Source organism: Anser anser, assembly GCF_964211835.1.
Source record: "Anser anser genome assembly, chromosome: 4".
Classification (NCBI taxonomy): domain Eukaryota; kingdom Metazoa; phylum Chordata; class Aves; order Anseriformes; family Anatidae; genus Anser; species Anser anser.
The window spans coordinates 35142581-35167227 of NC_139724.1; the positions used below are offsets into that span (position 1 = coordinate 35142581).

The 24647-nt window shown below is 41.6% G+C and overlaps 1 protein-coding gene across 4 annotated transcripts in view; it reads left to right on the forward strand.

The window, feature by feature from the left end:
• NR3C2 (nuclear receptor subfamily 3 group C member 2) overlaps nt 1-24647 on the forward strand; it is a 203338-nt gene that overhangs the window by 165470 nt on the left and 13221 nt on the right. For all 4 annotated transcript variants that reach the window (XM_083833622.1, XM_083833624.1, XM_083833623.1 and 1 more), the window contains exons 5-7: nt 2017-2355; nt 2777-2921; nt 20481-20611. In XM_083833622.1, coding sequence (XP_083689748.1) covers nt 2017-2355; nt 2777-2921; nt 20481-20611 — 615 coding nt within the window. The remainder of the gene's footprint in view (nt 1-2016; nt 2356-2776; nt 2922-20480; nt 20612-24647) is intronic.

Here is a 24647-nt window from a genome sequence, read left to right on the forward strand (position 1 = left end):
GGGAAAAAGACTTGAGAAGATGGACTTGGGACGAGGGATGGACTAAGATGGGTGTTTTAAGAACAACCGAGATAAACTTGTATTTACTGATGCCAGCAAAAAGGATGTTGTAATAGTTAAGACAGAAGGGTTTAAGAGTCCAGACAAGAGTTTTAGCTGTGTACAAATAGATAAGAAAATGTATTTGAGAGAACTTACTCTGAAAGAGCTGCAATCATTTATATTTAATTCATTATTTATTGACTTTAAAGATTATTTTACTTAACATTTCCTTGTCATTGCTCCATGTTCAGTCCATCTGAATGTACAGGGAAAGCTTTCAGTTAACTGATACCTTACATAGGGTTTTAAATGTGAGGCTGTTATTTTGTCTCCACATTGCACTGTGTTTCATGTGGAACTGATATGTATGACCTGCGCTGGTTTCGAGGCAAATCACACGATCACAGGGATCCTGTCTGCCCTAAAACCTCAAGCTGTGCTGCTCGGCAGGGCACCGTCTCTCTCCTCCTAGTTGGTGCTGGGAACAGAGATAAAAGGAGCACCGCTGTTGGGAGATTCTCTTCTTCCTCAGCGTATATCCCTGCTGACAATTCCTGTTTCTCCAGATGTGAGCTCTGGGCATGGAAAACAGCCAAAGTCAAAAAGGGAGTTTGTTCCAGTGTCACATAACGCAGCTAAGGCGAGCTTAGCCTCTGGGGTTGACACTGATTGCAGGTAGAAACCATGAAAGTGAAGGAGCAAATGGATCAGGGTAGGTGATGTGAAGCAAGCCTGCACCGCCTCTGCTGGATATATCGTACACTGAGCAGGAGAGAAGCATTTTGCAGAAATATATTTTTATCTGGACAAAAGCTTAACCTAAAATATGTTCAGAACATAAAATGAATAAATATTTTAACTATCTATAGAAATCAGTGGGAAATACTGCTCAGACTTCAAAAAAATTAAGAACAGTCAATGAGCTATTGGAAGGAAGTGGGTGATGGACTCCTCTCCCTTTCTTTTTTTTACTTAATTGTCTTACGTTTATTCTTTTATTTCCTGTTCTTTCCTCACACTGTAGGATAATTTTGCTGGGTTGGGAGCAGGACTTTCTGCCTACTTAGATATTTGTGCTTCATGTGGCAATGTTGGGAAGGCAACCCGCAGGGTTCGGCTGGCATCTCTGCCAGGAGTGGAAGCACGCTGGAGTTGTTGTCTTCCAAGAATACTCAGCAAAGAAAAGTAGGGAGGGATAGCTTTAAAGGGGAAAAATAATTTAAAAAAAAAAAAAAAAAGAAAGAAAAGAGGAAGGCTAATCATTAAGAGAAATGTTGATAGCAGTGAAAGAGAAGTGTTGCATGAGGCTCCGTGTTTTTTGTCTAACTGAGTGCATATTTGTAGCATTGTTTCAGAATTAGCCAAGAGAGAGGACAAGGATCTTAAGAAAGTATCAAAGCAGCAAAGCCAAAGGGATTTGACTAGATTAGGTTGTTCAAAATGGATTGACTGCATTTCGAGTTGAGGCGCAGCCAGGGTGTGTACAAGGACTCAAAAGCTTAGGAGAGCTCCAGGTCTGCTAATTTTAGGCATTGACAGGGAGGTTTCTTTTGATTAGCAAATGCAATGCAGAACATGAATTGCAAACCTGCAGGTGATAAGTGATTCATCTAAGCTATAGCACAAATAAACTTCTGAAATGTTTAATCAGCACCTACTGCAGTAACTGGGGTGTTTTATGCATATCTGTGTAGAGACAGATAGAAATGCAGGTTACTGGACCCTGACACTTGTAGATGCACACTAAAGCAACAACAACAAAAAAAGAATTTAAATGTTTCTTCTGTTCCTTTTTCCAGCGTAACAATGCTGCAGGCAGTGAGGTATTTCCTAAGGTCCTGGTGATTTCTGTGCACATTTCACTTGCAAACTTTTGAGATGCTACTTCTGCTTTGATTTCCTGTCAAGCCAGGCTTATGCTGGCTTTTCACAGTTTCTACACTGACTTGTTTTTTGTGCTGCTTATCTTCACAGCCCGAAAGTCCAAAAAACTGGGGAAATTGAAAGGGATGCACGAGGAACAGCCACAGCAGCGGCAGCAGCCGCCACCCCAAAGCCCCGAGGAAGGGACAACGTACATCGCTCCAGTAACTGAGCCCTCTGTAAACACAGCACTTGTCCCCCACATGTCTGCTATCTCACCAGCACTTACTCCCTCTCCTGTTAAAATCCTTGAAAGCATTGAACCGGAGGTTGTGTATGCAGGATACGACAGTTCAAAACCAGACACAGCAGAGTACCTGCTTTCCACCTTAAACCGCCTGGCTGGCAAGCAGATGATTCAGGTGGTAAAGTGGGCAAAGATACTTCCAGGTAGGACCATGAGGTATTTGGTGAAATTTCCATTAAGTCTTCTAGATTAATGAACTATTCGCCTGACAAATTGCATCTTTAGTCTGTGGGCTTGGTTGAAAACCCTCATGGGGGGAATGACATCAACATCTAAGAGAAGATTGTTGTTTTTTTGATTTATGTAATGTTTGTTTCATATGTTTGTGATTGATATTTTAAAAGCTTTCATTTTGAATAATAGCCTCTTAAGAAGAAAACGTGTTTTGTCACTGGAATCAAAAATTATGTTTTCATTTTTTCAGAAATGTACTTTGTAGGAATGTTGCTCTTGTTCTTGACTTTAATACTAGAAAAATACCAAGTGATGTATTTTCAGTGCTGGTTTCACCAACCCTTATAAAGCACAACATAGTTCATGGGTATTTTCTGGTTTGATCTCTAGGATTTAGAAACTTGCCTCTCGAGGACCAAATTACTTTAATTCAGTATTCGTGGATGTGTCTGTCATCGTTTGCCTTGAGTTGGAGATCATATAAACATACAAACAGCCAGTTCCTCTACTTTGCTCCAGACCTGATCTTTGATGAGTAAGTATTCCTTAATGGTCCTTTTCAATGCAAACTTGAAGGATTACTCTTCTTTATTTGGTTTTCAGTCTAAGAAAATTTCAGCTAATCCCAGTTTAAGAAGTAGCTAAAAAGATTTTTCAGTGACTCAGTTTTCAGTTGGCAAAGCTATGTTAGCACCATCCTCTTCTTAAGTATATGGATGCATTCACAAACTGGGAACAAGTTGCTGGCTTGAAATATGACTGATACACTACCAAGATTTATAGAAAAAACATTTTTTGGTATCTACTGGAGCTTGGAAAAATATCTAGCTTCAAGGAAATGTGAATGTTTAAATTGCCAGTTTTTTTCAGAGCAGTCATATAATAGTGCTTTTGTTAAGAATATACAGCTGTTCAATGAGTTTTCTTGACAGTCTTAATTACCCTTCTTTGCAATCATGAAAGAAGCCAAAATGTTTTTTCAGTAATGAAACATAACTTCTTTTATGATACATTCAGAGAAAAGAAGGATCAACCAAGGAACCATTCCTTCTGAGTATGTGTGTTCCTTCATATTTTAAGTTTATGTTTTAGTGCTTTGCCTTTGATGAGTATAATTTAATTTCTGTTCCATTCGCCTAGTGTTTATTCCAAGACAGTAAAGTCATAACGTAAATGAATACACAGGCAGTCAAACTGCAGTCACGTCATGTGCTCATCCCAGAAGGTATTTTTCCTAGAGGTAAAAATGAGACACAATCAATAGGATATGGATGCTCTTGAAGGAAAAGCAAAACAAAACAAGAATGAACAAAAAAATAACTTACCACTCAATCTCCTGAAGCATTTTTAAGTGTTTACTTCTTGGAGAAGATGCTTTGTCTCTGTCCATCTTTAACATTTTTTCTTTCATATAAGAATTCCTAAATAATTAATGCATATAAGATGTGGTCCCAAAGCAGGAAGATTGTTTGTGAGTGGTTTTTTTGTTTGTTCATTTTTTGTTGTTTTCTTCCCTCCCCCCCTCAGTGAACTGACAGTTCACTGCATGTGGTTGAAAATATATTGCCAGACCATTTTCCTTGTTGAAAGCATTTCCACTATGACTTGGGACATTAAAGAATTACCACAGAAAAAAAGTATCTGTAGCTAAAGCTAACTGAAAACGTGAACTTTAAAGAGTTCAGTTCTTCTGGGAAAATGCAGACCTAAAAGTTTGAACACAGAACTAGCTTTCCCTCTTCTGAAGAAATCAGTTGGGGGGGAGGGTTTATTGGACAAGGAAGTCAATCCCACTTGGAAATAAAAGTGTATGTACATTGCTAGTCGTCTTGATACTTCAGCTAGAAGCAGCTTCCAGAATTTGAGACCAATTGTGAGTTTTGTTTTGCAAGACTTGAAGTAGGTGCCTGCAGAATTATACTGACGCGAGTCTCTATCCTTGGTGATCTCTAAATTTTGACTGGGCAAAGCCCCGAGCAGCAAGCCTCCAGCATTGCTCCAGGCATTAGCCCTGCTGCAAGCAGGGGGCTGACTTGAGAACTCCAGAGATGCATTCCAACATAAGTTATTTTGTGATTCTAAGTTTAATAAAAGCAACTCTTTCCCAGTTTTGACATAAGATCAGAGGAGAATTACTGGAATTGTACATGTCAACCAATACAGTTCAGTATAGAAAACATTCAGGTAAGCACAAAACCTAATAAACAGTTTTGAAAGATTGAAGATTGAGAACAAAACTGTCATGCAGTATTAATATATATATATAAATATTCTTGTATGGAATTCAGGGTCATTTTGACAGGTTAATCTCTCAGGTGAGCAAAACAAGATTGAATCTAGCAAACTCGGTAAAACATGAGCAACTCTAAGAACGGTTTTTCAAACAAGCAGGGCAAAAAGCATAAGTAGTCAATGACAATTCCAGTGCAATTCTTGTACAAGTGCAATTGTACAATTGCATCTTGTACAATTTTTCAGTGCCCATGTTTCATTTAGTTTTATTTCATCTTCAATATCACTACTTCAGGAAGTAGGTTACCTCATTTTTTTCACTGCATTTACCTTGTCTGTCTGTAGTAGAGTTTAACCTTACTGCTTCATTTTACATCTATTCCCGTTTGTGAAAATATACTGGTTTGAAGCTTTGCTCTGGAATTGCTGAAGGCTGGTCCTACACAGGCCTTTATTTCTGTGCCACAAGGTTTATCAGACCTCCCTAAAATTCACTTGATATAACTTTTTGAGTATTTTATCCCCGCTGGCGTTTTAGGACTTCTATTAGTTGATGCAGAATGAAAGGGAGATGCTTGAAAATTACTTTCCCTTCTGCTGGCTTGAGAGAATCGTGTTTCTATTAACACTAGGCCAAGATTTTCGTGTTATTTCTTCATATTGTGTCTGGAGAGGTCATTTCCCGTCCCTGGGCAAGAAGTAATTAGGAGGGTCCCTTGCCAGTATGCTACCCATAGGGGTTTAGCATTTTTCTTCAATGAACAGTTAAGAAAGAGTGAAAGTAGAGGTTGGCATTAGCAGAATTATGTTGCTTTGTTTTGCATTAAATGAATTTTCCGTTTACTCTTAACTACTGTGAATAAAAGGAAGCCATGAGGTTTCTGGAAGGCCATGATACATTATATTGTTTTCTTTCTTGTTCTGAAGGCCTGTAAACAAGACGAGGAACAAATGAGAATCTCTGCTGCTAATAGCAGTTAAAGGCACCTCTGATTGCGTAAATGCAGAGCAAAATGCCTCCCCAATAAATACACAGTTTGACTTCCTGTTAGGCATATGCAAGGCTGGAAATATTTGACCACCTTCATTTGGTCAGGTTATATATCTAATTAAGTGTACTGTTTGTCTTCATGGATCATGCATATGTTCCATTGCTTTAATTGGGTTTAAGCAAACGCCAAGATGTGAACTGAGGGATAAGAAAATGGCCACGCAACCACTCAACTGTTCAGCTTATTGCAGAAATGCCAAAAAACAGGCTGAAGGGGGGTATACAGTAAACCAATGTATTTTATGTTGTGTGTAAGTTACCGTATGTGTTTTTTTAATCCATTACTTTCATGGCGTAGTAGTTGTAATCAAAGGTAGTATTCTATAGTTACAGCTTGAGTAAGCTATATCCATGGTAAATAAATCTTTAAAGCTCTGTCATATATGTGACACCACATAATTCCTGTGACAGGTAAACACTCTTATAGGATGAGTGTTGCATATGTAATAACACTTAAAAGATTCACAGATTCACAGATTCACAGATTTTTCTAGGTTGGAAGAGACCTCAAGATCATCGAGTCCAACCTCCGACCTAACACTAAGTACTCCACTAAACCATATCCCTAAGCTCTACATCTAAACGTCTTTTAAAGACCTCCAGGGATGGTGACTCCACCACCTCCCTGGGCAGCCCGTTCCAATGCTTAATAACCCTTTCGGTAAAGAAGTACTTCCTAACATCCAACCTAAAACTCCCCTGTCGCAACTTTAGCCCATTCCCCCTCGTCCTGTCACCAGGCACGTGGGAGAATAGACCAACCCCCACCTCTCTACAGCCTCCTTTCAGGTAACTGTAGAGAGCGATGAGGTCGCCCCTGAGCCTCCTCTTCTCCAGGCTGAACAAGCCCAGCTCCCTCAGCCGCTCCTCGTAAGACTTGTTCTCCAGACCCCTCACAAGCTTGGTCGCCCTTCTCTGGACTCGCTCGAGCACGTCCATGTCCTTCCTGTAGCGAGGGGCCCAAAACTGAACACAGTACTCGAGGTGCGGCCTCACCAGAGCCGAGTACAGGGGCACAATCACTTCCCTCGACCTGCTGGCCACACTGCTTCTTATACAGGCCAGGATGCCGTTGGCCTTCTTGGCCACCTGGGCACACTGCTGGCTCATATTCAGCCGACTATCCACCAATACTCCCAGGTCCTTCTCGGCCAGGCAGCTTTCCAGCCACTCATCTCCCAGCCTGTAGCTCTGCTTGGGGTTGTTGCAGCCCAGGTGCAGGACCCGGCACTTGGCCTTGTTGAACTTCATGCAGTTAGATGCTGCAATTACGTTCTTAAGCTTGCAAACTTAAATTCTAAAAGTTGCAAAATCCTAAAATTAAGATAGTCTGTATGAAATCGTAATTTGAGCCCTTTGGGTCCATGCTTTAAAAACTGTATCCAAAACCAAACCTTTAAGTTGTTATCCCTTATTTTTCCCATGTGATTTCTTCCTTTTGTATTGATCGGGTTGGATGGGTTGTAGGGATGATAAGAGGATTATGTAGTGAGAGATTTGGATTTTTGCTTCACTTGTTGCAGTTGAAGAAGTGATCTAGGGATTCAGGAGAACAGAGAGATATTAATTGGGAAGATTTTCTTAAGACGTGGTAAAAGACTGCCTGATCCAAGACCCTAAGTTATGAGACATTTCAGGTTCCTACTGCAAAGTAACAGAAATCCCACCAAATAAATAAATAAATAAATAAATTACTAGTGTTTATTTAACTCAAAGGGGAAAAAATTCTCTCAAGACTTAACCAAAGACTTTTAGCTGAAGTTTTCTAATCTAATTCAACCTGAGGCAGGCATATGCATGGCCAATTTCAGTCCAGAACATTAAATTAGTAAAATTATACACAACTGAAAGCAGGAAACTAAAAGAGTTCTGCTTGAAACGGGTGCAAGAAGCAAGAGATGTATGTAGCAAAATATTTTTTTTAACTCTAAAATGAACAGCTTCCTATGGGGAACAGCCTAAAACATTATTTTTAAGACATGATCCTGGAAGGTGGGAAAGTTGGTTTCAAATTCCCTTGGTATATCCCTTACTGAATGAATTAATCACTGAACTAATAGTTAAAAGAGCGTTTCTCTGGCTGCTTCCTTTTGAAGGAGAAGTCCCCAACATTTTGGAAAAGAGATGGCACAACAGTATATAGGTCCTAGAAGAAATCTGATGAGCCAAACCTTTAAATAGTAGGAGTTCGTACTGCAGAAGTCAGATGCGTAAATCCCAGAGAAAAGCAAGGGATGCTCCTTTTTGTGGCCATTTCTGTGACGGGCTTGGGCAGTTTCTCTTCACCGCTACATTAAGTTAAGGCATCAGCTAGCAAACTTTCAGAGGCTCAGTAAGGAAAAATAGCACTGACAAGTACAGCACTGCCAGCAGAAGCTCAGCAGGAGCTGAGACATGGTGTGGCGGGGATCCTCCCTCCCATAATGTGGAAAACCACTGGTAGTGCTGGGATGGGAGCTGCTTTTGGGGCCACAACTTATGCTCCCAACAAGTCCCAGAGGCCAGAAACTGCATTGCTCACAGCAAGCTTGCCCACCTCTTTTCTTAAGGAAGGGAATGTTGGCATTTTGTGTCTGCGCAGGGCAAAAATCCTTGCTGATGGCATTGCTGGTGAATATTAAAGATCAGGCCATGCATCCTCTTTGGCATGTTGTACTGCAGCTTGTTGGGTTCTGCTGGTGTAAAGAAACCAGACCTGCTGTGTGATGCTGAAGGTCTGCTGCACTTCTTTATGCTTCTTTCAATTTGAGGTTTTACACAGTCTCTTTGTAGACTTCTAAATTCTTGAGGTCTTTTGAAGAAGGGACTCAAGCTCCAAAATATTTTACTATTTTTAAGAAATCTATTCAAATTGTCATATTTACCATTCCAGCCTTATCTAGCTGTAAAATGGCAATGATGTGGAATAATGTGAAAGGGTTCAGTAATACTGAGACACCATGATGAGACATTGTTGTATGTTGAAGAAAAGTACGGCATCAATATTTCAACAGTATTTTGCAAATGCACTGAATGACTAATGTTGTGTGTTTTCTTACTCCTTTGATTTTCTTGGTTTGTCATTTGCAGCACCAAGAGTAAGTCATAGGTGCATAAGCATATAGGTTTTGAATTTTCTAGCCATTTTACTTTGTTCTGTCGTAATATTTTTACAGATTTTTACATTTCTCAAGGACTTGAGTTCTTGCCTGATTAAAAATAGCACTAGGCACTGCATGAAGTACCCAAAATTATTAAAGTGAACTTGAAAAACCAAGTCTAAAAACTGAGGAGAGTTTTCATGAACATTTATATCAGCAGTGTCTTTCCCCCAAGCCTCATCTCTGAAATTACTGTATTGTGTCATATGCAGTTCAATCCCTTACAGTAAAAAGTTTTCAGCAGAGGCAGCAGTTTATTGAATGTTACAGACAAAACGTGAAGAGGAGAATATACCGATTTACATATTGGATGGTGGTTTTAACTGATAAAGAAAAACTTAAGGTTATGGATTATGGGGTAAGAAGTGGCTGTCGTTCCTTTTATTATTGCCATTTTGGGCAATTGTAGTGCTACTGGCTACTTTTCTAGGTTGTAGTGTGGTATCAAAGGCATTTTCATTGTAAAATTAAAACATCTCCTTCAGATATTTTTAAATAACCTAATGTATGTAACCCAGCCCTATGTATGTAATGCAGTTTAACAAACTAACAGAGGTTATTATAAAATAATATAAATCCTTCCTTTAAAGCACAAAATTTAACTGTCTATAAAAATGTATTTTTTCAAGGATCTTTCCTGCTATGCCTTTGGTAATTCCTCCAACTGTGAAGTTTAAAAATTTAGAAGCAGAGAGAGGTTGATACTAGCAATAGAGGAAAAATAGAGAATATATTTTTCAAATGAGAACATTGATGTATAGCAAATGAGGTAGAGAGGTAGAAAAACAGTTTCAGGATGTGGGGATGTCTGTGAAGATTCAGTTCTGACATTGTCTTGGGATGTGAATGGGCAGAGGATTTTGTGATGTTGAAGGAAATCATAAAATTAAAGTAAGAGTGAAGATGTTGCATGGCTGAATAGATAAGATTTTATTTAAAATCTGCATTTATTAATTATGCATATTTTATTAGTAAAGAGCATGTTCATTGCATTTTCATTACATTCTCAGTATTCTCTCATAATATACTTGTGGAAGCTGAGACCATTAGGGTATTGTGTTGCGTAATGAAGTGCAAGGAGACAGCTGCCTCTGTGTGACCTTTCCGTGCCAAAGCCCATGAGTCTTTCAAGTATTCTGATTTCTATAGTAACACCAGGAAAAATCAATATAATAAAAAAAGCCGAATGTTTAAGAACAACAGAGTTTTTTAACCTTATGTACCTCCAGGAGGATGACTCTTTAGATCTTCTGTGCGACTTGACAAAGCCAGTAAGTAACGTTTATTGTGTACAAGGTGACTTTTTCCCATTCCCATTTTGCAGGATGATGCCTGTTAACCCTAATGGTACTGATTTGGGTCTCTTTTGCAATCTGTTAACCTGTCTACATTTAGGTAGATTTTTGTCATTTTTTCAATCTAGCAGTCTCCAAGTCCCTCATTTTTAATTAGTATTGCTGCAGTGATTGTTGGTATGAGTTGTCAATGTTCGTTCTTTGCTAATAAAGTGTGTGTGTGATTGTTGATCGTGTTGAAAGGTCAGCAAGCATTCCTTGATACTCTGTTTTTTGCTTTTACATATTATTTTGAAGAGGAGTCCTGCATTTATACATTCTAAACTGTCAGTGCAGTGAGATGTGGATATCTTTATCAGTAATTTTTATATATACATTGTCAGTTTTATTTACTTTCTTGTAAAGCTCAGCTCAGTTTCCACCCAGAGGTGTATATTGGAGGATTTGGTTCTGTATACATCCTAAAATGTTGCAGACAGACAGAAATTTGAAAAACTACTGTCATACCTGTTACTGATAGATGTAACCTGCTTCAGCTTGTTTTTTCAAAAGTCTCACTTTGCCTCAGCTAGTTTTTTAGTCTCACTCTGCTTTTTATTTGTAAACAGGTCAATGGTTGGGTAGAGCAGTAAATGCAGCCTCATTGTATAACTTTGTAAAAGCTTTGCCCTTAATGCCATTATCTAATCAATTCTTAAATTTTTAGAGTGCTTAGACATCAGTGGATGAGAAGCTTCTGATTTTAGTTAAAGCCATGAAACTGTAAAGGAAAACAGGAGATAAGGTTGTTTTAAGGAGATCTCTAACAATTAAAAAATTGTCAGATGAAAGGTCCTTCTAGCCCAGTTTCTCAATCTCTAAAACAGTTGCAAAGAAAATGCGAGATCAGGACAAGGATAAAATGATAATTCTTCATTTGCCTGTTCCAGCAGTCAGCGATTTAGGTACTTTCTGAATGGGAGATTGCATTTGGACAGTTGTGCTTAATAAGCCTTCTGTATCTTTGTTCTGTGAATTTGCCTCATACCTTTTTGAATACATTTATAATCCTGACATCTAAAACGTTCTGTGGCAATCACTTCTGCAATTTAATTATGCATATTTGTTTGTTGGAGATGTTTCTAAAGCAGATACCTGATAATTTAACGGAGTACCACTTCATTCTTCTTTTTGTAGAAATAGTGGATATATTCCTTTTCATCCTGTGTATGCTATTTATCGTTTATAGATCTCTGTCAAGTCCTGTTAGTTCTTCTATGAGCTGAAGAATCAGCTGGTCAATTTAATCTCCCCTTGTGTGTCAGTTGTTTGCTACCCCTGGCCATCCTCATCTTCTTCCTCAGTACTTATGCTGTATGAATTTTGGGAACAGACCAGAATAACACGCTGTGTTCAGAATGCAGTGGATTTATGCAGTGGTGAAATTTTGATTTCTGTCTTGCTCTTGATTCTTCTTCTCTCACCCTTTGCTGTTTCTTTTCTTTATTCTTCTTTTTTTTTTTTTGACCACTAATAAACACAGAGCAAGCATTTTCAAAGAACAGAAACTCAAAAAACCTGTTCCAAATTATACCTGGGTCTCCTTATTGTGTGATGTTTGTTAATTTAGAGTCAATTATTCTTTATGTATAGTGAGAGATGATTATACTGTCTGCATTGTCTTGCAATTAGTGATTTTCACCTTCCATTTTGTCAGCCAGCCACAGTTTTGCAAGATTTTTCTGCACTTCATCACAGGCAGCTCCCAAATGCATTGTCTGGAGTCATCAGCAAACTCTGCCACTTCCACAGGTCTGATTTTTTTCAGATGATGTATGAGTACAGTTCTCAGCAGAGCCCCAGTGCAGAGCTCTGTGAGACTTGCCTGATAGCCTCCATCACCTGTGAGAAATGTCCTTTTATTATTACCCTTTGCCTCCTATTTTTAAGCTGCTAATAATCCATGAAGAGCCCTCCCCCTTATCTCTAAGCTCTCTTTAAGAGCCTTCAGGATATCTTTTTAACAGCTTTAAAATCCACCTCTGCCGTGACTGCATCCCCACTCACCTCCTGCTGCAGAGCGCAGTGTGCCCGAGGACCGAGACCCGTCGTTACCGGTGCCGGCACACCGACAGACAGCACTGCAGCCCGTGCCCAAGCTGCGTGCCCCAGTTTCCTTTGTGTGGAAACCAGGGCAGAGGAGAGGAGGAGCAGAGGGCTGGTGTTTGCTTAGGTCTCACCCCATACGGACGTGGGATGCAGCTAGACCTGGCATGTGCGAAGCATTCCCGTCAAGCAGGTGTTGCCTGCATCAACCGAAGCATCCTTGTGCTGTTGGCAGAGATTAATGAGACGTGACCTCCCTTCGCCAAAGCTGCACTGACTTTGCTCCATTACAGTGTTTTTATTTACCTACTAGTGCCCCTCCTTCGGTCATTTTGCTGGATGCAGGAATGACACTTCCTAACCTGGGGTCTCTTGAGTGCTCCCTCTCCACTCCAAGGTCCATTTTAAGACATCAGTCACATTTGTCACCTTGTATGCCTTTTATAAGGGCAATTTACGCAATAAGCTGTGCATCGCAGTTAGTAGTTCAGCAATTCCATATTTAAGTTACTTTACAGCTTGTGGATGGATGCCATCTTGTCTTGGTGATTTATTACTACTCATTTTACTGTGTTTTTTTCTAAGCCTTGTTCCGCTTGTGCTTCGATCTGAAACTAGTTCTCACACTCCCTTGCTGAAAAGGGAGACTGGGGCAGAGCCTTCCTGGACTCCTGTACGGAGAACACTGATGCAAAGGTCTTATTTAACTTTTCTGCTATGGCCTGATCTTTCTCAAACACTTCTTTTTCATCTGATCATCTGTTGGCCCTGTGGATGCCCTGGCAGGTTTCCAGCTTGTGATGTGTTTGAAAGAGTTTGGTTATTCGTTTTTATGACTTTAGCACGAAGACTTGCCCAGTGATTTTACATGTAACTTGGCATAATTATGCTCGCTCTCTGTCTTGTCTCAGCATGACTTCAGGACATCCACAGGGCTTTTGGGAGGGTGTCTTTTCAGTTCCCTTAAGGTCCTTGGCACGAAGGGTTAGGATAGAGAAGAGGTTTGTCCCTTTCAAGTCTCTGAACGTGATGCCGCTTCAATCTTTCTGCAGGTTGGTGAGTTGCTTGGTGGCATCTCTAAATGCCTTTCGTATTCATAGTGCTTCCCCTCATCACTTCCCTGGTAGAGTTAAATATTTATCTTCCAGATGAAAAGGCAAATTAGAAAGTAGTTTCTGCAAACTGGTATGAGAGGAAGGCATGCTTTGGCTGACTTCTAAGAAAACACCAGGCTTTGCGTGACAGCTTGAACAAAGTCTTGATTTCTCAGGCATTGTCAGTACAAGAAGAGAACTGCTGCTGCATGTGGAATAGAACAGTATTTATGCTGACGAACCACTGCAAGTGACAATGAGCCCTTGCATAATGGATGTATGAAACGATACCAGTGGGTACCATTTCTAGCTAACGATAACTTTCTCTGATGAACTTTAAAAGTATTTATTGTCATGTGTGTGTTATCATCGCTTATTATTGAATGTGGTTTTGAAAAAGCATTTTGGTAAAGGCATAATTATGTATTTTCTCATTTAAACTGTGATTTGTCTCTTTCAGAAGGCAAATGCAAACCAAAAGAGAGTATTTGGTATCAGCGTTCTATTAACTGCATAATTAACTGTTAATTGCAGATGATACTTGAGGCTTTTTTTGCTGTTAATGTGTTTGGAATTGTAGGGTTACATAACTGGGTGATTATTAAGTTTGATTTTAACACAAGTTTTCTGTTATTGATTGGAGCTGAAGCTCTTCCTTTGCAATAATTACCCACTAAGCCGTTGCCAGCTCCTTGGCTGATAGGCATAGAGCAGGGGAACACTTAGCTAAACCTTTAAAGCAGCTCTGACTCCTTTGTAGCGGTTACCTGGGGTTATATTCTCCAGGAGCACCAGGAGGAGTTTCTCAGCAGAAAACTTTGATTTTCAGAATTGGCTCCTTTAAGTTCAGTGTAAAAACTGGCAAGTTTGTATTCCTGGCCGGCTATGTCTGTAGAGCTGTCTTCATGTGAAGTGACCTTCTTTGTCCACCAGCGTTCAGCATGGCTCCTCCTCAGGTAGGGCATGGCAGAGGGAGGGGCTGAGATGACATTTGGTGGCAGGTCTTGCAGCTTACATTTATCCATGGCCAGTTTAGCCGACTGCAGGGTAAGAGCTGAACTCTTACAGCCAGGGGAGAGCATCGGCTGCCTTCTTGGTCAGAGGGGGAGGCCACTGACAGTACCTAAGTTGGGGTGTTTTATTTTTGTTGGCTCACTGGCAAGTTAACAGAAAAATGGGCACAACCCAAATTTCTGTGCAGTTGAAACTGATGACAAAACATTAAGAGGATTGGTTGCCTGCTTTTGTTGTTAATGCAAGGTAACACATCTTTTCCTTCCTGATGGCTCTAAAGCTCTAAGGGTTGAAGGCAGGATGTTGAAGGGAATGTTTTCATCTCTTTCTGCTGTGGCTTGCAGAGTGAGCAAAGGCTAGAAAGTGCTGAATAAGAAATAAGTGCTGAATGAAAAGTCATGATTGAATTTTGTCTGAATTTTGCATGTATTTTGGCTTGGATTTTGATCAGTGCAATAACTTAATGATGCTGCTCCAGCACTGCTGACTTTGGTTGCATTTATAATGGCTTCAAGACGGGAAACAGGTGTCTGGGCATAGTCCACTGATCAGAATGATGCACAGCGTGTTTGCCAGTGTCACTGTACACAAGGCAGTGCAGTGATTGACCCTTTGCATGGAAGAATAGGTTCATTTTGTGCTAGGTAGTGTCATTTTGTTTCTACTGATTCTCATGATGGAGTTGTTGAAGTAAAATAGTCCATCAAGAAAGAATAAGTTGCTGTTATAATAATATGTTTCTGCCTTTCTTACCCCAAGAATCTCAAAACATTTTCCAAACAAGGGAACCCCTCCAAAAGCAGGTAAGATAATTCAGTCCAAGGGCTTTTCTAATTAGGTGGCTCGAGCAGCTGAACAAGGGACTCTCTGTGAGACTATGTCCCTGGTCTTTTTCCCATTTATCTGCAGTTTGCCTGCCTCGCCAGGAGGGTGTCTGATGATGTTTCACTCCTCTCTCTGCCAAGTTCAAACTGACCCTGTCTGGCATGGTGGAAAGCATACCTTGCTTTCTGATGTTTCCAAACTTGTTTTGACCTTCAGGCCTTTGGCAGGTTTTCTTCTTGGGTTTCTTTTGCTTGTTTGTTTGCTTGCTTTTGTTACAGTATAATGTGCTGTCTGGATTTTCCTGAAACTATTTTAGATGATGGACAAGTTTCCAATGAGTACATTTTAGTCTAGCAAAGGAAAGGCTCTTGATTATAAAATTGGAAACAGTTCCTACAGGGAAAAAATGTAAAATCAGGAAGCACAAAGTGATCTTTGACATCAGGCTTTTGCTACAAGTGTTACTAGGTCTTTTCGTAAGTCTTTTGTGAGCAGCAGAGGCCAAGGGACTAGCTCAGCCTGCATGTTTGTTCCTTTGAGGTGCTGTGAAAGGGGGATGTCTTTGCCCAGTTTTTCTCAGCATTATCAGCATGCCACTTGAGTACTGATGAATCTTCAAAATACCCTCCACAGCTTTCTTTGCTTCCCTGACTGGGAAGATGTGCAGTGGTTTTGAATAGAGTCTGTGAGAAAGTAAATAAAACATGATTTCGTGTGGTTTGGGGCTGAGTTTTGCTTTTTTAGTGAGTATTCCTTGATGTGGGGGTTCTTCTATTTGGTTACAGTCAGTAGAGTTAGTTTCCCTCTTCAATGAGATTTACAATACTCATCTTTATGATGACTTCATAAATTATAAGTTATTTATTCATAACAAGTTCTAGCTGTACAGCGTGCCTGTAGTTTCACAGGTCTTGGTGTGGTTTTTGGGTTTCGGTGAAGGTCGCATAAAGACATTAATAAAGACATTAATAATATGGCTGGTTTGGTATTTAGGATGCCTTAAATCATTTTCTCCTCCTTCCCAGCATGACTGCTCAAGGCCAGTGTCTCCATTGTAGTCGGGTGGCTCATCCTGAGGCAGTCTGGGGCATCGGTCCCATTCGTGTCAGCTGCTCACCCATTCACTTGCCCCTGTGCAAAAGCACAGCTGTTTGCATGGAGCAGGGCTCAGAAGCAGCTGCTGGGTTCATTTGCCGTGTTCTCATTCATGTGTTCAGCTCTCTGTGGGTAGATGGAGATGAACTGGGCTTAGGTTTTGGGCTAGTACCATGGAAGTTGGTTCCTGCACAGCTTGCCTGCAGGAGGAAGATAGGAGATCTCGAGTCATGATGGGATGGAGAGCAGCTGATCTGGGAGAAGAGGGGATGTACAGATGGCATGTGGTTAGGAAGAGATCGCAGATGAAGTGGGTAGGGAGAAGACAAACTCTTTAACAGAAATCAAAATGGCATGGGGAAAAGTACCTGGGACTTTCTACTTAGGAGCATTTGCTGCAGTTCATTGGGAGAAACCCAACAACAGCAACAACCTCCCTCTTCCTGCCGAGGCGTTGGCCATGGAGGGTTTCTCCCGCTGAGGCACCTTCCTCATCTTCCTCCAGTGGAAAGGAAGGAAAAGAAGCTGCCTTCCCATTCCAGCGGGGACGTGGTGAGCCATTTTGTGACCGGTTAATACAGGGTATTCGTGACCAAGGAGGCTCTGCACAAGCAGCATGAGGTAGGGCAAAGCAGTAGATGAGGGGAGTTGCTGCGGTTGTGTGTGGCCGCTCTCGCTGCCCCCAGTGCTGAGGCCACGGGAGAGGTCAGGCAGGATGCAATCCAGGCATTACATTAAGCCTGTAAGGAGACACTCGGGGAACTTAAGATGGATTAACCTAAGGTGTAAAGTTTAAATCATATTATTATGAAGGAGGATTAAGCTAAACTGAGCTAATGACACCACTTCTGAATGAGTATCCACACAGCGGATTCAGAGCTTTGGCTCCACGCCTTTTATTACTTAAATGTACTTACCTTCTTGAATGTCCCCATAAAGATACATGCCCCTGTATTCCAGGTGTTCACATGCTCCATTTTCTGTGAGTAAATATGCTGTGTCAGAGGTAAATCTGTGTTTTGTTTTGTTTTTTCCCTTAACTAAATAAATATGTATGATTTTAGAAATAGGGCAATATAGGATTCTGCTTCATGTTCTCCCCACGGCTGTAAGGGCATTTGCAGTGACTTGGTGGTATTTATTCTTAGATAAGGCCTTCAGTAAGGAAGAAATAACTTTGCTCATATTATGTCAATGTGCCCTGATTTCTGTGTGCTTCATCTCTCTTAATATATGAGCTGTTTCTGGGCTGTATGTTGTTGTTAGCCTCATGGTATTGGGTTATCTGATGTTAGCATCCACATTTTCCAAAAGCTCTACACCCTCTTGTTTTACGTTGTGTGGATTAAAATCTAATGCAAAGTTAAATACTGTAAAATCCCACAAAATGCTTATCTGACGTTAAACAGTCATAAACCGACATAATTTGTAGTTAGTAATAACTTGTAAATAAGTAATAAATCAACTAAATTGATTTTCAGGAAGGAAACTGACTTGAAATTTTACAGCTTTGATGTATGCTAAATAAACTGCTTAGTAACTAGTTCTGTGCATAATTTTATCTCTCTACAAAAAATACCATCAGGTCTTCCTTGAGGGTAGACTAGAGAGATCAATATTTGCAAGTAGATAAAGGACTAAACATTTAAAAGGCAAACAAAAAAGCACGCAAACACATAAAAACTGACTTTTACCAGAATTCTTCTGTTTAAGCACTCATCGCCCATAAAAGCAAAACAAATACAAAGAAAAACATCAGCGATCAGATGTAAAATGTCACAAAATGTGCAGTGCAAGGTAAAAAAAAAAAAAAAAAAAAAGGTTTGAGTCAGGAGACATCTAGGTTAGCTGTCACAGAGAGTGTTTTGCCTCACTGTTTAGCGAAAGCATGAGAAACCTGAGACAAAACCTCAAAATGTTTCATTTTATTTGCTGTGTGGCTTGTGGTATCAGCTGAAAGCTCTGGTGCTTCCCGTGTCCGTGGAGGTCAAACGGAGGCAGAGGTGGTGGGAGCTGCTTCGCGTTCTGAGGCCGGAGAAGCTGTCTTCTGTGCCCGGGAAATTAACGGTGGTTGTTGTCTTGAATCCTGCTAGTCCTTAGGCTTCTGAGGTGTAAATTCATCCATATTTATAAAATACAAATGTCCCTATGGCATTTGCCTTTCAGCCTCACTGTGCATCCTTTGGAGCCTCGCAGGAGAGGTCAGTTAGGAGCCACGCGTATCGGTGTCCCAGAGCTGGATTTGGATGTTCTGAGCAGAGGGAGGGGAGCAGAAGCAAGGAGATCACTCCCTGGGGTCTTTCAGGGTCTCACTGCGTGTTAACAGCATTAAGAGTGCGAGTGGCATCTGCAAGTCCTCTGCAGCAGCAGCGGGGGCTTTTCTCCTTGTGCCTCAGTGGAAACAGCAGCGGATGCTGCTCTTCTGAAACTGAGGGCCAAGTGGTATTTCAGTCAACATTCAAAGGCTATTTTCTTCCATTTGTTTTCTTCCCTGCAGTCCATGATGCACAATAAAAATAAATAAACATGGCATTTACTACTACTATTAAAAAAAAAAAAAGCTGGAAGTTCTTAGTCCCAAGACAAGGGTGGAGCGGGGGAAAAGTGTAGAGCCCATATAACAATGGGGAGTCCGTTTTATTAGTATTGAGGAGGAAAATAAAATCTGCTCTGGCAGTAGTGAAATAAAACACCAGGAAGATTACGTAAGTCTTTGTTTGCACACAGTATGATTCTTCTCTTTCACCAGCCAATTTGTGTATTTGAAAAGCCAGTTGCTTGGTTAAAATAATTAGCTGAACTTCATCCAGTTCCTCAATTATGTGAAAAAAATGTTTGCAGAAATACAGACAATTGTTGTTGAGCAATTAAAATAATAAAAAAAGTAGTGGTCACTGAGCAATTATAGCACCTCATCTAAATACCCACATGTATATCTTGCTTTCAGACTGAGACTGGCAATTCTCAGTGACTCTTTGCTTTAACTCTTGTGGTTTGGGATAGCATATTTAAAAGTAACAAATTCTGCCTGAAATTTGTGCTGGATAGGTTGGGCTGGAGCTGCCCGTGAGAAGAGTTAAGAGCTGAAGCTAAATGTATCAAAGTATATTGAAAGAAAAAAAAAAAGTAAACTGAATACAAGTCATGCACCCTCATTATTTTATGATGTGACATGTAGAAACCTGTACTAATGGCCAAGATCATCTTATTATATACTCCTTCATTCATACTCAGATGATTATTTTGGAAAAATCATACACAATTTTTATTGCATTTCAGTGTTTGAATACGAGACTATTGCAATAATTTGTCTAATAATTCCCTCAAGGCGGTTCAGCGTAGTGCATTAACAAAAACTTCAGTGGCTGGAAAATCATTTCTCCTTGTTCCTGCATGTTTGTCCTTGCAGCTAGACCTCATGTATTTTCAGGCAAAATAGTAATCAGAGATTTTGAACAGAGGTTTCTCGGGAAGGATTGTGAGAGTGCTGCTGGCTGATGCACTGATCGTCCCAATAGCTTTTGACTTCAGCCTCCTCAGTGGATATGAAGGCAGTAATGCAAAGTCATGTGTTGTGCTTCGCTTTTGCTAAAACACTTCCCCATTTTCCAGACCCACCCGCTGTATCTTTGCAGGACTGTGTCGTTCAGGCAGATGAGAGTCGCGCTGTCTGCTGGCACGGTGGCGACCTGGATCGCCAAGCTCTGCTGGCTGGCGGACCAGGCGTGCATCAGCCAGTGGAGCCCTTTACCATGGGTTCTCAGCGCAGCTTTCTGCATCCTTGGTGGCTGTGGCCGAGGCTGTCAGCCCTCCTCCACCACTCTTGTCCCCCAGTTCATCTCCCCACCAGACACTTCCAACACCCGTTTCCACCCATATGTGGACAGATCTGAGGTGTTTCATCAAAAACGAGCGCAGGATCCCGTGTTGCACTGGCTCTGACCCCGCTAGCAGGCTCATCTCCATGTGCCAGAGCAGAGCTGAGCAAAGGCTGGCAGTTCCAGCACACCGTAGCCATGTGCGGTGGCGTTTTCTGCCAGTGCGGGAGCAGGCGGCTCCCCGGGGCTGGCGTGACTCCAGCTGTGTCCCCAGCTCCCTTACCTGACCTGACCTGAACTTGGTGGCTGCAGTTCGTCTTGCTGACCTCCGTGACCAGTGCTTGGTTTCCAGGTCACGTCTCTCTTTCCTAATGCTCGGGCTGCCGCGTACCCTTTTTGTCCTCACGTGTTTATCCTCTGGATTTTATCTTTTTTCTCTCTGCAGGGAGCGGATGCGCCAGTCTGCTATGTTTGAGCTGTGCCAGGGGATGCACCAAATCAGTCTGCAGTTTGTTCGCTTGCAGCTCAGCTTTGAGGAGTACACCATAATGAAAGTTTTGCTGCTGCTGAGCACAGGTAAGTTAGATTCGTAGTTACATGGGAATACTTGAAAATTTTCCAACTCACAAAGAGGTGCAGTGGTTTTAAATGGTGTAACTAAAGAGCCAGATTGTTTCCAGCAGGGCTGCGGGAACAACCTGTGTATATGTCATAGATTTACCAGCATATCTCTCTATCCATTAGCACGGGAAGGGTCTTTGTACTTTGAATGTCTCATGTGGATTGGAAGGGCAGGAGTGGCAGGACAAAAGGCTTTGGCCCCCTTCTCTATATGGCAATGGCTCGATTCAGCCAGGTATACCAAGAAAATGCAACTGCTGCCTTGTCCTGCACTCTGGGGATTCAGGATAAGCCCTGACTCGACACTCAAAGCCACTGGTTTGGGTGACTTAACAGCACCTTCAAGATCAAAAGATGTACCGAATTGAGAGTGGTAAGCCCTTCTGCAGTGCTCTGAAAGTTTAATAAATGACAGTGCACGCTTTATTTTTCTCTCGAGTGTCATGCTTTGAGGTTTTTTAAGATAGGAAATTACATCTCGGTGTTCATTACAGCACTGTGTAGCAATTAGCAGATCATTTGATCTTCTCATGCTAAAAATATTGAAAAAATCCCAGTCCCAGTACAATTGTAGAAATACACAGGCAGTTTGTATGCTACTTTTCCATCAGTCTCAATGAAAAAGCCAGTTAGTGTAAACAAATTTTCTGTCCGTATGATCGCGTTCCTTTTTTTGTGGGATTCACTCAGTGCCATCACCACGAGACAACCTATCAGTCTGACTGAGGGGCGTTCGTGATGTCACCTCAGTGAGCTCACCGGGCAAGCATTCCCCTGGGGGAGTGAGGCTGGATGTGGCCCTGAGCAGGGATGGGAAGAGCAGGAGATCAAAGGGGTTGCTGCCCTTACACTTGCTTTCACTTGCAAGCTATCAGCAGCGGGAAGCAAGCCCAAGGGTGCCATCAGCAGGGCCAGGGGATGCCCGGGCTGTGGCTGCACAGAGCAGCTCCCAGTTGTCGGTGAGCAGAGGCCAGCACACTCTCTGAGATCCTGTTGTCTTCTCCCACCGTGTTGTCACCCCACTGTCCGCCCCAGCAAGCTGACAGAAGAAACAAATCTCAGGCGGCAGATGTCAGTGACGCTGGAGGGCGCGCTGCTGGAAGGCTCTCGTTGCCAAAACCACTAAAGGACTTGAGAGTGGGTTGATGCAGCAGCTGATGCAGATACCCAGGAGTGTCCTGAAGCCCCAGCAGTGGCATGGGCACATTGGCTGCAGGCGGAGTTAGGTGCCTGTGAAGGGGTCTGTGGCATCCAGCCCGGACGAGTGGCAGCCCCTCCAGGCGAGGCGGTAGGACGGGCACTTTCTCCTCTCCGTCAGACCTCGCCCGTCCCACCCTGCCAGTAGCGCTGCGGTTAAAGTGCTTGCCTTTGAAGGAGGACGTGAAGCTACAGTTCCCGTCCCGGCTGGAAGGGATTTGGATCCACTAACGGAAACCTCCTGGGGCTGTAAGTTTCTCGGCTCGGCTGTCTGTCTCCCTCCCTCCCACTGAAGCCACTCCTGCTCCCCAGAGTGGGGCAGTGACTGCAGGGGAGAGATGGCACTGCAGGGCTGACCCCATGTCCCCCTGCTGACACGGATCTTCTGGGACCTGACGGTCTTTCAGGAAGCATTCATCAGTGCTTAACTTGATGTGCTTGGGGGATTTAGCTCCCAAAACGTTCTTGAGAGCACGTCTGGATTGGCGATGTGGCCCTGCTACTTGTTAACCAGCCCTAAAGGGGGGAATATTTAGAAAGAGAGCCTAAAGGCATTCTAAAAATGTGGCATCCTTTCTTTAAGATAGGTATTTATTATTCTGCCCTCTTGAGAGTGTTAAGTAATGACTTTAGTTATTCTGTGAAATCTGCTAGGCAAGATCAGCCTTGCCAATTAACTTTGTTTAGCTGGTTCCCTTTGAAACACACACGATGGTCACTAGAAGACCTACTAAAAATAATTTGTTTGGGGAGAATCGGGATATTTATGTTGAGGGAGAGAAAGAGGGGAGAACAAAAGAAATTAAGGCAGTGATAAAACCCAGAAAGTGCCATGTGAAGAGCAGCAAACCTAGTTTCTAACGATTGCACCTTGATATAACATTATGACAGAAAACACCAGGTTCGTTTTCATTTTTTATTGAACCATGTGATGAGCAGAGTACAAGTTATTTTGAAACTTTCATGATGACCACATCAAGGAAGTTTCACTCCATTTACATGTGGAAGAAACCACACATTACAACTCAATTGTTTTCTTGCTTTCCACAGACCATAGATTTTGGGAACTTGCCAAAAGCATTGCTGCATTTAATAAGTAAAATCAGAAACACTGGGCAAACCTCCAGAATTTCATGTTTTGCTTGAGTTCTCTTTATTTGTGGTCTTTCTTTCTGTCTTAATAATCTGGCTGGGGTGACGGTATAATAATTTTCAGACAGAGCAGTTAAGATGCGTAGTAGTAGACAAAGAGTGGCTGTAGCAGTCTTAAGCAGCATTTAGGAATACAGAATTGTGTTAAAGGAACTGTAAAGCCCATGCATTTTGTGTAAGGGCCACGGTATGCTCCAAGGGCTTTACTCATTTTGATTGATGTCTCTATATTCATTTGGATTTAACTGAATTGGCACATCTGCTTCAGACAGTTTCTTTTTTCTGTCAGCCGAGCGACTGAGATATTTGGCATCTTGAATTTAAAATCTAAACAGAAAAGAGCAAAGGCAGTGTTTACCAAGTGGTGGGCAGGTTGGAGCTGTTACCTCCTAGGCTTTTTCTAAAGATTCCTCCTTGTGCCCCTGTAGAGCACTTGGTGGTCGCAAGTCCTTGCTGCTCACGTGGTGGTAGAGCTCCTCCTTGTTTCCCATTGCTAAATTGCTCTGGTAGATACTGGTGACAGAAAACAACTGGTGCTTTTTCTTAAAGCCTCTCCACTTGAGCAATTTGGGTAGTTGTTACATGCTTATTATGTGATTACAGTGAGATAGAAGGCAGTCTACAGGATTTCAAAGAGAAGGGAATGGACGATCAAGACAATTTCTGCCAAGATGTTAAGTCAGAGTAAGCTAAATTGGAAGATCACCCCTTTTTCCTCTCCTTTTTTAATAAGTAAGTTCCCATTCAGTTTACTCTGACATAGCTTTCCAGTTCACTTAGAAAATAAGCTCACTCCTGTCCAGTGTAGTATTTTATTTAATTTTCCTTCCTTGGACTAGAATTAAGAGACATAGAGTATAAAAATATTTGATGGTTAAGCAATACTCAACCAATACAGGTATTAAAACATCAGAACATTTTGTGTAATGTTATTAATAACCTCTTGAGGAGTTTCCTAGAGCCCTGATCCTATAAGCTATTCATCTTTTTTTGCAGAACCCCCTAGAGTGCAAGAGTATTTGCAGTCTGTAAAGAAACCATGTATTTGCTTTTGTAATTAGCATTGCTGAAATCAGCTGTAGTAGAAAGTATCAAAACTCTAGTTTTAGCCCATTTGTGAAATGATTCATTTTGCAGATGCACACTTTGACAGGACACCAGAAATGCTTGTGTTAAAGGCTGCAAATGTGTGTCTGGTAAATCCCTGGGTCAGGATGCCTGTTTGGAAAATAGTCTTCTGTTTCACGCAGAATAATGACTCTGTTTGTTCTAGGTGTTATGCAGACGCTTACTAACACTCAAAGAAATTTTAGATGGTACTTGATGTCACTTGTTCTAGCATTTCCACACGTAACGGCTGTAATTCTTCCCCTCCTCCCCTAAGTGTGGGAAATCATTCAAGAATGATAAATCACATCTTCAAATTCTAAAAAAGTATTCTTGATCCATCTGGGTTTTTTATGTTGTTGTATGTGTGTGTGGTTGGGTTGTATTAAAAACAGGTTCAGCATGAGGATAGCATGTGTCATATTTCTAAGATGCTGTCCTGTGCCTCAGCTAAGCAGTCTGCAATCACAGCTCTGTAGAGGATGCCTGAATCACTTGAAAATCTGCATGATGTTGTTGATTCCGTACCAATGTC